Here is a 15,422-nt window from a genome sequence, read left to right on the forward strand (position 1 = left end):
TAATAATAATAAATAGATCTGTGACTATTATTGTTTTTATTGCAAGCTTTGTTTTTAAGGCTATTTTTATAGCGGCTAGGTGCTGCTGGTGCTATAGCCGCGGCTATTAGACTATAATATAGAGACTATTAAGGAAGCCGTTAATTATATAGTATTAGAAGTTAAATGACGGGTAGTTAGTTGTAAGGAGTTATTTTTTAAAGCTGATGGTATTAAGATAATAGATAAATATAGCTATAAGGAGCCAGCCTTTAAGTTTGGGGCTATTAAATTCGAAAGCGATAAGGAAGAAGGTTATAAGGAAGGCGGCGGCGAGGAGGATAGCGCTAATAAGCTTACTTAGACTTAGAACGCGATGTTATGTTTTTTTTATTATACTAGCTGCAGTTGCGTAAGATTATTATAAAATTATTAAATTTATTGATCTAAAACGAGGTACCTTTATTTATATAGCAGTTACACTTTAATCTATATACCTTTTTTCCTTTTGCGAATTAACGGACCTTTTGCTAATCAATGACCCCCCCGACTTAGTGGAGCTAGGTTGGGGACAGTGGTCGTTTTTGAGACCCCCCGAGTACACGTACTAATGAATTGCCCGTATTAGTGTCGATCCCGCCGTGACAAAAATACATACCTTGGCTATTGCTTGAGAATGGAGGATGGAGCCGGCCAACAGCCACAGCCAAGTGGGCGGTTTGCCTTATTGGGACAGCAATTGTCTTTCTAATCCAATCCTTCTAGAAGACGGAGAGAAGCGAAGCAAGCTAGACATGAATCTCGGGTAATCAAGCAGGTCCGGCGTGGGGTACATCCGGCAGAGGCATGCTGTTGCTGATCAGCCAGGACAAGGCCCGGACCAGAGGCCATCAAGCGATGCATCACACACCACACGCCCCTCCACCAAGCTGCAGCGGTTCCACTGGGTGGAAATAGTACGACGACAGAAGATCCAGGGGAGCTGCCCGGCTCCACCGCCGCCTGTCCTGTGCTCTCTGGGCCAAGTGAAGCAAGTGATGGAGTGTCATTGGAGCTGTGCTGTATGCTTTCTCCGTACCGTAATCCGCCCTCTCAGCCTTGCAGCACGGTGCCACCGCAGTCGCGTGAAGAAACGTGAGGCATTGGAAGGCTGGAGAGGCCTAAGCCAAGTGGGCGTCTTGCGTTGTGTTGTGCTGGGCCGTGGTGTTTTTGCCTTCCAGGTGCTTTTTAGTGGCTTGCCGGGCCTATAAGGCTCCATCTCGGGCCTAACGTCGCCTGGGCTTTCGTGATCCAAGGTCCCCTAAAAAGCTAACTTTGAACCTTGAAAAGAAGAGCCTCAGTTTTGCAACGGCTGCGTGAAGCAGAAGCTGGATCCTCCCGCTCTTTTCTGCCAGCTGACCGCCTTCACCTCGTGCTCCGAATAATACATCGTGCACGTCTTCCCTCGCCATCAACCTTCTCCCATTGTTACTATTCATCTTTTCATCTTGCAGTCCCGTCTTCCTTTGGTCTCTAGCACAGCAGTCGAGTCACCTAATCGTTACGAGTCGAACCCCGCTGGCCCTTCTGCTACCGACGAGCTGTCACCTCAATAACCAAACAAATTATCCGGCCCCCCCTGCTCTTTTTTTATTTTTAGTGAACAGCAGCCACCCTCGATGCTCGTGCCCAAGCCGACCGACTTCTAACATTCTCTTGAGGCTGTCTCGTGGGACAAAAGCATCCCCGATTGCGCCGCGTGCCCTGCAGCGTCCCTGCTCGCGCCACTTGAGCTGATTATCAATCATGTCTTCCAACTCCAACGGCGGCGACGCGAGAAACGGCGACGCAGACGTGCTTGCCAAGATTCACCTTGCGCTCGAAGTGGTTCACAGCCCTCACTCGACCAACGATGCGCGTAGGGAAGCCCAATCTTTCCTCGAAGAGGTCAAGGACATCCCCGAAGCTCCCTTCCAGGGCTACACCTTGGCCTCTGACAAGGCTCAGGCGCCCGTTGTCCGCCATTATGCCCTGTCGCTCCTCGAGCATGCCATACGATACCGATGGGCCAGCTATACCGACGAACAATCCCGAACCCTTCGAAACTGGGTGCTGGAGCTCAGCCAGGCCGTCACCAAGGGCGACCCATCATATCTGAGAAACAAGACTGCCCAGCTCTGGGTGGAAGTGGCCAAGAGAAGCTGGGGCTCCGACTGGACGGATATGGATGCCATGCTCGTTGAGCTGTGGCAAATCCCCAATTCGCCCGCTCACAAGGAGCTCGTCATGTTTGTCCTCGAGGCTTTGTCGGACGAGGTTTTTGCCGGAGATGACTCTGTTGTTGCCATGAGGGAAGGCGTCCTTAGCAAGGCGTGCGTCGAGATCTTCACTCCCACGGCGGTCCTGATCGAGGCATTCCCCAATCGTCAGCCCGGTCCAGATGTTCGATGTGGTCACGAGGGCTGGCTCAGTCGACTATCAGAGTTCCTCGGCTTGTGTATCAATGCAGACGCCAATGACGAGGTGAAGATGTGCATTGTCAAAGGATTCTCCGTCTTCCTATCACTTATGCCATGGGCTATCCCGAAAGCTATAGCCTCTGCTCGCTGTGTGGATATTTTGTCTGCTGGCCTGGCGTCGCCATCGACTGAAATTCAAAAGGTGAGACAAACCTACTGGTGTGCCAATTCCCTGCGATTCGTGCTAACGAGCTCCCAAACAGGTCGCTCTAGACGCCCTCCACGCTCTGTATTGCCGGTCCAACTTTACAGATGAAGAGTTCAGGGACCTCGTGGCCCCCATGTACAGCAGTGCATCCATACAACTCTTCAAGCAACTCATTGGTCGGTCAGAAGTCGACGCTGACGATGTAGACGAAGACAAGTATCAGATCCTGAAGAGGCTATCTGAGGTAAGGCCCCTGATAGTAAACAAACGCACGGATTCAGTTATCCTCTAACACGCTTTTGCGACAACAGATGCTCTCAAGTTTAGGTGATTATTTTGAGAGAAAGCATTCCCAAGTCCCTCTTGATGCAAGCCCCGAAGGCTTCCTGCAGCTTTTGCTCCAAGTAGTACAACACCAAAGTCTCATGGTGTCCATCCCGGTCTTAGTGACGTGGACGAGGCTCCTTGCGAACAAGGTGATCGGCCCAAGTGACATTGTTACATCCATGATAGGGCCTCTCCTCGAGGTCTGCAGCTCCAGATTGGTCCGATATGAAAATCTGCCTCAAGATACCTCTGACCCAACGTTTCTGTTCCTTATGGAGGATACCGATACCATCCCAGAGCGCCATGCCTTCCTGGGCAATTACCGCCGCTATAGCTCACAGGTCGTTGAAATCATTGTGCAACTCAAACTAGTCGATGCTGTATCTCACATCCTGGGGCGCACCGAACAAATCTTGCTGCATCTCTACGATGGACAGCCTTCATTTGACAGTGAGACATTGCCCCGGCTCCGCCGTTCTGATTGGAAGCATGAACTGACGTGATTAGAACAAAATTATTTCAAGCACTCCATGCCCGTTCTGCAGGTAGACGCCCACTTCACTCTAATTGAAGCCTCGTTGAAAGGGTATGCGAAGTGGAAGAGGTCACACCAACACGACAGCGTATGTGGCAAAGGACGCTTCTTGATTATGGCGATTACGCTAACTGATCAACTGGACAGCAACAACAGATAGCCGAACTTGAGTCCAGCCTTGAAGGCTGGTGCACGAGACTTTTGGAGATGAATTTTGAGGTATGTTCTCTGTTTACAAGAATGCGATGGGCCGATCTTGGCATTGACTAACGCTCGTCACTCTTCAGGATCCTTTAATCCGAAGGCGAACTCTACAGTTACTCGTCTACTTCTCGACAAATGCCCTGAACAAGAACGCAAACTTTATGCTGAAAGTACTTGAGCACATCATTCTTACATGGCCTGTGTTAGAGCCAGCGTATGGCGCGTACAATGACGCCATTAAAGATTTCCAAGTCGAGAGCATGGTCGAGCTGCATCGCCTCGCAATCGGAATGCCTGACCACCTCCTGGTATGCTCCTTCTCGGTGGACTCTTCACATCTAGCATACAGGAGGGCTAACTTTTTGATCATTAGGGAGTTTACGAACAAATCGAAGCCCGTGTGAATGAGATGATGTCTACCGGAAAGTTAGATGATAGAAGGACTCTTGCTTACCGAAGCTTTTTGTTCTTAATCATGTAAGTTGCAACACCCGACACTTAATAGCAGATTGAGTGTTAGTTTTAATCCAGGCCCCTAGACACCGAGCCAAGAGCCTTGATGCTCAGGCAAAGATCCAGAAGCTACGAGAGTTTGTTGAACCAGTCAAAGCGCAATGGCAAGAGGAGAATATCAAATCTGCCGTGAAGTCATACTCTGGCTTCTGCGAACTTCTTGGGCTAGATAAAGCCCAAGCATACTTGGTAAGCCGTCAGGCACACAATATCAAAGACTGGGGCTCCTGTGAGCTCGACGCAGAGGGATTAGCCCTCCAGAACGAGTTGGAAGAGCGCCTCAAGGTACGTGTAACCTCTGGAAGTCCTATGCCCTTGGAAGCATATGCCAACACAACATGACAGCAATTGCCACTCCGTCCGACGAAAACCCTTCTTGCTCTATCTGTGGACCGGGTCGACAAGTCATCCACCGCCTTTCAGGCTACTTCCGTGATTTGGGAGGAAGGGTTCGCAAACATTCTAGCGGATTTACTGCGTCTTCTGAGGTACGTATTCGATTTGGTCGAAATGCTGTTATTTTGGTCATGTTTACTAATTTCGTTCTAGCTATGCCCACGCGTCGCATAACCCACATAATTGGACAGGATTCCCAGAAGGCATGCGCCACATGGTTGATAAAGTCCTGAGCGATCGGTTTTGGCAGGCCGGTATCTCTGAGGGAAGCAAAGATGATTTCTACGCTCGAGTTCTTGATAAGAAAGGCACGATAGAGGGACTTGCATCCACGATTCGCGGCTCAGTTCGTTTTGTCCGCGAAACTGCGTATGGCGTCATATACTGCATGAGCAAGCTTCATTCGCAGTTTTACGGATTCAGCGAGCTCGCCGCTCCATTGTCCGAGGCCTTCTTCTCAGACTCCGTATGGCTGTCTACACACCAGCAAAGCAACCTGCTGAGTCTGGTGCGGCACCTCGTCGACGACTGCCCTGTTGATTGCCGCGAAAACTTCTTGCCCAGGCTTTTATCCTCGTGCTTCCAACAGATGGATACCAAGATCAACTCTGAGTGGGCAAAGCTGGAGCAGCAGCAGACCGTGGTGGCAGATGGAGATGCCGAGCTAAAGGAAGAGATGAAGTCTGAGAGCATTCTCCGACAGGTGACGTACACTGCTGTCGTGCTAGTGGCCGACTTTCTGGATCCAACCAAGCCGAGTAAGATGAATCCCTAATGACTTTCGACATATTTGCCATTGCTAACCTTTTATATAGATTCTCCAACTTTGAAGTCACAGGCCCAGAATGCTGGCGAGCACAACCATTCTAGGGATTCTTATCCCTCTCTTCGAAAGTTTTGCTTGTCCCACCAGGAGATTATCGAACCACTCTTGCTTTTTTGCATGCATGGAATTCGCATGCGAGACATTCGATGTTGCGGCATGCTACTGCGATTATTCATCTCTCTGGTGCCGGAGTTCTCGACGTCTGGTCAAGGATCTAAGAGAAACCAAACAACTTCTGATGGAAACGGGGCCTCGGCGGATGCGTCTCCCATCCCCTCGGAAATCGCTACGGCTGTCCGAGAGTATATCTCTTCGGACGTACTGAGATCATGCATCACATCCTTCCACGAGCCATACTTTGTAGATGTGCAGAAGGAGTTGGCATCGCTCATTGCCACCATTGTGGTCTACTATAGCACAATCACTTCAACGCCAACCGACGTTCTCTTGGCACTGCCCAATGTGAATCCTGCAGAACTAGAGCGCCTAAATGCCTACGTCGCCAAGCCGGGATCCCACACTCGGCAACAGAGAGCAATTGTCTTGGAATTCTTGAAGGATCTCAAAGGAGTGAGCGTCTCGGAGATGGGGAAGCTGAACAAAAACTTTGACAGTTCGAGCCGCTCTAAGCGCCCAGCCCGAAGCAAAATGGCACAGGGCTTCATGACTACCACTCCGGCAGCATCTGATGCTGCGGGCCGCAAAAGGGCAGATGAGGCCGGGGGCAGGGCTACGCCTGATGGCCTGGAGGGCATTTCTAATTTATTTGAGGGTTAAAACAAAAAAACTTTGGGTGGCGGTTTAGGCTGCCAGAGTGTCGATAGAGGCGAACTAAAAAAAAAAAAAAAAAAAAAAAAAAGGATTTAACAATGGCGACAATGGGGCGCAACAGGAGTTTGCCTTTTCCCTATTGTCTTATACTGTTCTATATTATAGCACATCTTTTGCTTTGTTAGAGCCTACGGTGCAAGAGCCATAGGTGGAAGGCTGGAGGATGTAAAGAAGAAGCCTGAGAAGGGAGGGGGGGCAAGAGACTGTTCGTGGGAAGAAGCCCGAGCAGTAGGTAGTGTCATATGCCATGCAGACTGGCATAAGAGGCATGGGATGAAGCTGTCATACCGCCTCAAGGCACCGCAGGAATTCTGGTAATTTAAGGTGGACAAAGCCACGAAAGGGGAGGAAGACTCGTAGTTACTAGGAATGTTAATGAAATCTAGTAGCACAAGTTGGAGCTATTTGATACTTGGACAGGCCGTATGTGCATTTGTCCTAGACCATGTCCAAAAGGCGTTGCTGAAGGCGGGTTTGACCCCTGCCTAGCATCCTTGGCCGAATCCTACATGTCATAATAATATTTCCGAGAGATGCCAAGCAACCAAGGCTGTGGTTGTTGTGATTGGACTGGGGCTTGTGTCGCCTGGGATTGTCAGTCAGTTGGGTATGTTGGACGTTGGAAGTACGAGTTGTCCGGAGTCCGGATTTTACGGCGGTGGGGATGGGTTCAGGTGTTTTGCAGGAGATATAGTATTGAAAACAGCCACCCTTGTGTGACTTTGGGAGTTGCGTATGCATGCATGCGTAGGCGAAGTTGGTGCCATTAGCATCGTCATCATGAGTGCCTTTGTATTGGATTACAGGGGGGGGGGGGGGGGGGCTGTCTGGAAGCATTGTGCGAGGAATATTGTCCCAACCAAGGAGTGCGTAGGCTGCGTAGGCATACATATGTGCCTAATATCGCAAGATAAACACGTGAGAACTAAGAAGAGAGGGAGGGAAAAGGAGAAAGGGGGGGCACAGAGAGAGAGAGAGAGGCAAACATGCGTACTGAGCTGAGCTGGGCAGGGCCTCTGTTGGGTGTGACGTGCAACGAAGGGGGGGGGGTCGTACGTACGAGGAGGCAACGCTGTGATCCGTCTCGCTTCGCGTGTTTGGCCTACCGGGGAGAGACGGTTCGGTAAAGGACAGGCTTGGGATGGCGATGGTAGGGAGGTTTTCTTGGCGGTTGGATTGCGGGCGTTGGAGGTCAAGATGGTGAATGGTGGTTTTATACCATCAGACATCTTACTTACATGGATGGTGCTGCGTGTACGGATATAGCAGCCCGAGGAAACAGTTGGTAAAGACGAAGAAGAGATCAGATGCATCAGCACCAGTTGCAGAGCTCATCAACGGAGACGAGGGAGTCGTCGAGTTCGGGATCTAGACGCCCACGGCCTGCCAGTAGCCTCCATTCGGAACTGCACGTAGCCTCTTTTTGCGCACCCGCAACAATCCATTGGCCGGGATGCTCTATTCCCCCATCTCTCACCATTCTTTCCTCTGTTCATAGTTCTTATTTCCTTATTTTTCTGTTTCTGAGTGCCGCCTTTTGTTTCGTTTTTCTTGGCCCTCGTAACAGCGGTGCCGTGCTAGTTCACCTTGGGGGAGCGGCAGATGGAACCCCCCATGACACTCGTCAAACAGAAGCGGTTCCCCCTTTGGCCTGTCGCAGCTAATTATAGCCCAAAAGACTGAACTTTGACGGCTCGTGGGAGTTTGGTTTGTTTTAGTGTAGGCGGTAGATACACCAATGCGTTTCGGTGAGGCTTCAAATCTCTCGCTAGCCGCGCTTCCCCAGCGTGTTAAACCTGCAGCTCTAGACCTTTGGCATTGAATCTGCTGGGTCCTAGGCCAGGGGGGGGGGGCTTGATCAGGTCACTCCGCAGCTTGATCACTCCGACCCATGCTAGTTTATGCTTGTTGGGGGCAGCCTTTTCCAAGGATGGGACGAGTCTCGATCCTGCTGTTGTTGGTGGCATCTCTTTTTTTCCCTTCCTTTTTATATTAAAGTACGAGGCGCGGAGTCCGGACTTGGGGGAGTCAAATCTCGGCGAGCTGCCGCCCTTTGAACCGTGCACAGCAAATAAGAAGTCTTGAACGAGCTTTTTTCGACCTGCGCAACGGTTGCACGGCTTGGCTCCACCTTGGCAGCAAGAGAGTCTTCAGCATTTCCCGGGATCTGGGAATGCCAATTTGTCACGATATTGGTTCCAATGCGGGTGGATTGATGGGAAGATGTTTTGGAGATGCGTTCGGCACTCGCAAGAAACAGCACCGGCTTTACCCCTAGTTTAGCTGCTTCGGTTAGCGGTCAAAGTTCTCTGTGGCCCAATATAGCATTGGATTGATGCATTGATGGATCCAGTGTGATTGATTAGATGGCTTCAAATGGCGTCTGGGTACTAAACTGCAGCCCCTGGCACCTGTCAGTCCAGTCCAGTGTCTGAGGCCTGGCAAACTGAGATCCGCGACACGGCAGGTTACATCTGCCAAAGTACCAGACCCAGCGGCGGCCAGTAGGCAGGGTGCGCGTACAGGTACAGGCCCCAAGCCCAACGCCCTCCGCCGTGCTGCCTGCACCCGTACCAATACCAACCCGTGAGCTTTTGTATCCACGCAGGTACCGCCAAGATCTCGCTTCCAGGTTTCTTGGTCGTCTCGTGCGAAGTGCCATCCCATGGCCATCACGCTGCCGTGACGAGAACGAATTTCACCCTCCCGCCAAACCCGTCCGTTTCCTTTCTTTTCCCTTCTTTTCCTTCGTTCTTCCAACCGTCTCACTTGATGCTTTGCTCTTTGTGAGCCCGTCTCCCGTTTGGCTGGCATCGAGACCGTTCTTTTATCCCTGGGGCCTCCTATTCCAAGTCCTTTTTTTCCTTTCTTTTCCCCCCTCATTCGTCGTCATCCCGGAGCTCGCGCTTCACGTTGACCTCTTCTATTTTCTTTTTCCAGCGTCTCCTCTCGTTGATACCCGCGTCAGGCCTACAAAGAAGAATTTACGTACAAGTGAGTCCGAGTCGGTTCGACAAGTAAAAGAGAGTTGAGCCAGAGCGAGAGCCTGACAGTCGACCGGCAGAGGCTCCCCGGCTGGCACGCCTGAATCTGACCAAGATCCCGGCTCGCTAGAAATCCTGCAATCCGGGTCCGGATTTCGCTTACAGCAGCACCAAGTGGACGGCATACGAGTATATCTCCAACTCTGCCTGCGATAGCTTCATCCACCGCAGTCCTTCATCTGGCTCGTCAACGCCCTGTATAATTTTCCAGCCGCCCCCAACCTTGGCCCCTTGTCTTCCTTGGCGCAGTCTCCAGGCGTCCGTCCAACTTGCTGTCCGATTCCAGATCGCTCCTCATTGCTTCTGCCGTGTGTATTCGCCACCACTTTATCCGGGAGGCACATCCAACCATTCATTAGCTACATAGCCTCGGCAAATCAGACATCCATCTCACCAAAGTCGCTGCTCAACTCCTCTCTCATCGCAAGATACATCGCTTCTCGCCTACCTGCCAACACTCGGCATCTCTCGTCACTCACTGTTGCACCGTCATCCACCTGCCTGCCTTGTGACAGGTTGAGCAAACATTTCCCTTCGTGGCCTCTTGTTTACGGGCCCCCCTCCCTCTCCCCCATCACCATTGGGAGTTGCTTGGCGCCCTCGGATTCTCGTCTCTCGAATCTTTTCTCCTTCACCGTCACCTCGAGAGCCCATAAGCTGCCTGCCTTGGAAGCTGACCACTCTACAATATCGCCGCGATTCCGTTTTTGAAGACGGTCCCTCGATCTTCTAACTGCCTCTCCCCTTTTAATCCTTCTTTTACTTTCTTCGGCTCTTGGTACCGAGATAGGGCTGCGTGGCGTTTGGCTTCACACGCTATTTCATCCTCATTCGAGCTCTCCCATCCCGATTTGGCAAGAGGGTCAGGCCCAATTTCGCCCCATATCAGCCTCAACACGCTCTTCTTCTCTCCTATACATACATATACCTATATATCCGCTGTCAAAGGTCTGTCGTCTGTACATTCATCTTGCCGACGTTTCTGGCCACTTCTCCATGGTCCAATATCATGGTTTCGAGAATACGATATTCAAGCTCCGAACCCGATATTCTTTGATATAAGCCAGCCAGCTTCGTACACTCACCATGGTTTACCAAGGCAAGCCTTCAAGGGGCTGTCAGATGTGCCGTACTCGTCGCATCAAGGTATGTCTCTTTGCTCTTTGCCCTGTTATGAAGCTCCGCGTCGAAACTCATCATCTACTAGTGTGACGAGACAAAGCCCACCTGCAACCAGTGTGCCAAGTCTCGCCGGCAGTGCCCTGGATACCGAGATGAGTTCGACCTGGTGTTTCGTAACGAGACCCAGGCGACGGAGAAGAGAGCGCAGCGGGCAACAAAAAAGGCTTTGGCGCAAAGGATGACCAAATTCGCCCCCGGTTCTACGCCTGAGCCGACGTTTTCAACCGGTCAAGATTCAACCGCCAACCCCTCCTTTGCGACATCTCAACACCTGTCCTCAACGGCTTCCTATGGCCGCAAGAATCAGCAGACCCCTTGGACCGGCCTTTACTCCCTACTGCAGAAGCCGCAGATGGACTTGGACGGCCAGGTGACTTGCCACTTCCTCTCCAATTACGTCCTCATTCCGCGGCAAGGCAACGGGCGCGGGTTCCACGAGTACGTAGTACCATTGCTCAGGGCAGAAGAGGTGGCCCCCCATTTCAAAGCCGCATTCGACGCCTGCGCCATGGCTAGTTTCGCCAATACCCGGGGGGACGAGCTTCTGGTTGAACGCGCCCTGCGCATTCATTCAAAGGCATTGGGGGCTATAAATATAGCCTTGAACAACCCAGACACCATCAAGCAGGATTCTACACTAGCATCAATCCTCTTGCTGGGGCTTTTCGAAAACATTACAACCAGAAACCTCGGCATGCTGGCTTGGGGGCCTCACATCCGTGCCGCCATCCAGCTTGTCAGGAAACGGGGCCGCAAACAACTCCGGACCAAAATCGGTGTCGCCTTGTTCATAGCGGTGCGAACCCAGATGGTAGGTTCTTCCTCTGTCATGACCACATGTTTGACTCCTCGTATGCTTTTATATCTTCCTGTTCTGACTGTAGTTTTCGTAGATTGTCCACACGCTCAGTACTGCCAAACCACCTCTAATGCAGGCGGAGTGGTGGCTTAATTCAGATTCTGTCCGCGATACGTATGCTTCTCAGTGCCAGAGGCTCGGCATTCGCACCGGGGAAATCAGGGCAGAGGTAAACCGGCTCATGAGCCAGCTCCCTCGAAACATGGAAAGCGTTGAAGCCATGAAAGACTTGATCAGACAAGCTCGGGAGGTGGATTTTGACTGCATCCGATGGGCGGAGACGCTCCCAGACCATTTTAGATACCGGACCATCCTCTGGCAAGATGAAATCCCTGATGCCGACTACGGTCAGCTGGAAGTGTTCCCAGGCCGCGTCGACGCCTACCCAGATCTGTGGGTGGCTAGCCTCTGGGGCATGATGCGAGTATCACGAATCATCCTGGCGTCAGTCGTGATTCGGTGTGCCGCCTGGGTCTGCTCACCCGTCGACTACCGCACAGCGCCAGAGTATGCCACAGCGAGGAGAATATGCGTGGAGAACATCACCGATATCATAGCTTCGGTACCCTACCAGCTCGGGTGGTTCAGCACACGAAAGCACCTGTTTCAGCAAGACAGCCTTTCCGGGTTTGCCTGCGGCGAAGACGATACCTTCAAAAGCCTCTCTGGATACTTTTTGACCTGGCCGCTGGCTTGTATCCAGGGACAAGACTACACGACTGATCACCAGCGAACCTGGGCTCGTGGACGGCTCACCTACATCGGAAAGCATCTTGGCGTCTCGTACGCTCTCATGCTAACACAGGTATGAATACATCCCCCATTTCCATGTCCTGCACATGCACATGTATAAGTTGGCTAACAGCTGTAATCAACCCGCAGCTCCAATATCGGACTCCTTCCATGCTCATTAGAATGGATGGCACAATGGCCAACAGTCCGTCTGTCAACGTCGAGAAGCTTCTTTCCATGAAAGTCGCAAAGCCGTCCGAAGTTTTACCCACGATGCCCATGGCACCGCAGATGTTCCGGCAGCAGATGTTCCAGGGTCAGCCGACTGTATTGGTATGTGAAGCAGCCGCACCTAGCGATGGGCAGCCCGCTAACGTGAGACGGCAGTTGACGCAGCACGCTATTTCGACGTACGACGATACAAGTCCGGAAGGGGATTGAGATGAACTGCAAGACCATACGGACCGGTTCTTATTTGTTATTTCGAAGGCGCAGGCATCGGGTGATCAACCGAGGAAAAGGAAAGGTTGGGTCAGGCGCACAGGCTAGGAGCATGTCATAGGTTCTTGCGTTTGACAGTGTCATCATTTTGGTCTTATTTAGGGAAAATTATCAGTGTGGCTGCATTTAAGAGAGAGTTAGATGTTAGGATATGTATAACGGCCTATTAGATGACTTGTTCAGTCAATCAAGCGATGGCCCAGCTAGACGCTCCTCCGCAATACATTTCCAAAGGGGCTCCATCCATGAAAAGTAGAAAGAAAAAAACAATGCTCCCTCCCATTCAAGTCCTAGTCGGCAAACTCTCATCAGTTGCAAGTAATTCCTATGCCGTCCGTCACATGTCATTTTGACATTTGAATCCAAAGTTGACTCGTCAAGCTTATTCCGACTCCGTTATTTCGAGCCTTTCCGCTTCCTATAATCCCAAGGAACATTAGTACCCAGGCATAAAAAGCTCCCCGCGACAAAGTAACAGCCTCTCCAGGTCCCCCCAATAGTGTAACATAGGTCGCAAAGGGTGATGGCTGCTCACATTTCCTCGTCCCTCTGCGCGGTCCCCAGGTTCCAGGCCTTGACGACGTAGCTCTGGGTCTTGTCGACGTATTTCTCGTTTTGCATCTGCTTGATGCCGACGCGGACGCCGTCCTTTGTGAAGACGACGTTTTTGCGGCCCATGCGCTCGGACGCGGTCTCGCGCATCTGGACGAAGGAGAGGTAGATTTGGTAGAGGACCCAGCCGCCGCCGCTGAGGAGGGCGATGGCGATGATGAGGGGAATAATTTGGCTGGAGCAGGGCGTAAGATGCATGTTAGTTGTTTATGTTCTTTGCTTAGAGTTAAGTGAGGGATGGGAGAGAGAGAATGAAAGAGAGACGTTACCCCAAGGTTGACGCCATGATATTCAGGAGGGAGTGGCGCGATGCGGGGAGGCAAGCGATGCTGTTCTGAGTTTAAAAAAAAAAACTGGGCGAACGAATATAGCCCGGGGTATCTAAGGTTTTGGTTCTTTTTGGGTGTGTTATTAAAGGCGATTTTGTCGGCGAGGCGCAAACGAAGCAGGCGACTCTTGGGGAAATGGACGTGGCGCGACCAGATGATCAAATGTCAAAGGAGCGAAAAAGAGTTGGAATGAAGAAGAAAAAGGCGGCAAAGGCCAGAAAAAAAATCGAACCCGTGACGGTTTTTGGAAGAACTGAAAAATAAAAAGAGGGAGCGTGAAGAAAGCAAGTTGATGGCTTTGGAGTGATGGGAAGCTTGGAGGGAGTGGAATGGGAATGCAAAAGATTAAAAAGAATGCGAATTGAATGCATGTGCAAGTGAGTGGAGGAGGCCTCAGCCTTTTGGCGATTGGATTTTCGATTATTACTGCCCGAAATAGCTGCTGAGCTACATGCACGGTTGCACAGGTCTGTCTTTGTAACACTAGACCGGGTTGCTTGATCAAGGGAAGAGAATATCTGGGGCTTTTTGGGCTTTCGGGGCTGAGGAGTTGAGCATCTTTCCGTTCACCCGCGCCTTTTTTTTTTGGTTCTGACATACTGTTTTGTTTGTTCCCCTTGCTCAACTCATGATGATGCTTGTTCCTCATCTCATCTTGTTGATACTAGGTAGGTAGTTCGCGTTTGCAAGCCAGGGGGGCCGCCAGCCTGCAGTTTACAGCGGCTGCCAGTGGGCTGTTGGCGACGCTAATGCGCTGGGGGCAGGTGGGCTGTGGCGGGCTAGCGAGGGGACCTGAAAGTAGGGACCTGTAGGATTACCGCATCCCGTCTATTATTATCGTTCCGTGGCCGAACATTGAGAGCAGAGCATGGAGAGCATTGACGCGGTTCCTGCGAAGAGACGCTTTTGCGTCAATTGCATTGATGGTACCTGCAGGGTTCGTCTAAAGAAGGGTGACATTCTCACTAGAAGAAGCTCCTTGTCGTGGTATCAGATATATGGGCAATTCATGAGTCACTCACTGGCAGCAAAAGAGGGAGCTCAAAAAAGAAAAAAGAAAGAAAGAGAGTCGGCAACACAGCGGTGAATTGAAATGCTTTAGCTCGTGTAAGCAATTAATCGCATCAGCACAGCCGGGGAGCTTAGACGCGGTACATACTGCAGAGGGATCCCCCACAGCGAAAAATGTCCTAATCGGGGGATGATGATGATGGACAGGGTATCAGATGTCAATATGTATTAGTACTGCACTGCATGCATCGACGGGTGAACCGCTGCGACGCCCTTGTCTGCCTTGGCGGGGAGATTAGGGTCTGGGCAAGTTGCCGAATTCCGGCCGCTGTTTGCTTCAACTTGTGAAGAGTTGTTTCATCGAGCTTTTGGAGATCAACAGCTACCCTGAAGTTTGACGTATTGTGTACGGCTCAGATCTGAGATGCGAGGTTCAGCTGTTCTCGTCGCGGCAAGTCATCAGGAACCAGTCATCTGCCATCTACCCCGTGTTTAGATCTATGTACCACGTGGCTTGATTCAAGCTTGCTCGTATCGCTGAGGATCAACAAATGTTGCCTTAGTACCGTGGTTGCTTTTTGGCCACCTTTCAACAAGTCCCTGTACGCGTACCGAAATGGCATGTAGCGACGTGTTTCCAACGGCATCTCACAATGTCTCGAAGCTCAGCCGTGGATAATCCATTCTTCTGGATACCTCGTGTCTTTGGAAAACGTCTAGGTGTTCAATGGTATTGGAAGTTCAAGGGTCTATGAAATCGTTCTATAAAACCCACAACCACCAATACAACACAAACAATATCGACCTGCATTGCTGCAGTCGCTGCTACCTCTTCCTGTTAGTGCCTGTTAGTACCTCGTGCTCCACCGCGTCTCAACGCCTCTCTCCCTAGCCA

The 15,422-nt window shown here is 51.2% G+C and overlaps 3 protein-coding genes across 3 annotated transcripts; 2 read left to right on the top strand and 1 right to left on the bottom strand.

The window, feature by feature from the left end:
- Positions 1-1,764: 1,764 nt before the first annotated feature.
- Positions 1,765-6,203, top strand: Triagg1_7388 (uncharacterized protein; the record flags this gene model as incomplete). Its single annotated transcript, XM_062902118.1, has 11 exons — positions 1,765-2,619; positions 2,681-2,869; positions 2,937-3,402; positions 3,460-3,575; positions 3,635-3,706; positions 3,775-3,999; positions 4,065-4,168; positions 4,231-4,489; positions 4,550-4,692; positions 4,754-5,358; positions 5,416-6,203. 11 exons carry the CDS (start codon positions 1,765-1,767, stop codon positions 6,201-6,203), a joined length of 3,822 nt encoding a protein of 1,273 aa, XP_062753706.1.
- Positions 6,204-10,387: 4,184 nt separating this feature from the next.
- On the top strand, positions 10,388-12,515 carry Triagg1_7389 (transcriptional regulator family: Fungal Specific TF; the record flags this gene model as incomplete). Its single annotated transcript, XM_062902119.1, has 5 exons — positions 10,388-10,447; positions 10,509-11,294; positions 11,377-12,147; positions 12,225-12,407; positions 12,462-12,515. 5 exons carry the CDS (start codon positions 10,388-10,390, stop codon positions 12,513-12,515), a joined length of 1,854 nt encoding a protein of 617 aa, XP_062753707.1.
- Positions 12,516-13,106: 591 nt separating this feature from the next.
- On the bottom strand, positions 13,107-13,385 carry Triagg1_7390 (uncharacterized protein; the record flags this gene model as incomplete). Its single annotated transcript, XM_062902120.1, has 1 exon — positions 13,107-13,385. One exon carries the CDS (start codon positions 13,383-13,385, stop codon positions 13,107-13,109), a length of 279 nt encoding a protein of 92 aa, XP_062753708.1.
- Positions 13,386-15,422: the final 2,037 nt, after the last annotated feature.

Source organism: Trichoderma aggressivum (assembly GCF_033847375.1).
Source record: "Trichoderma aggressivum f. europaeum strain CBS 100526 chromosome Unknown scaffold_032, whole genome shotgun sequence".
Classification (NCBI taxonomy): Eukaryota; Fungi; Ascomycota; class Sordariomycetes; order Hypocreales; family Hypocreaceae; genus Trichoderma; species Trichoderma aggressivum.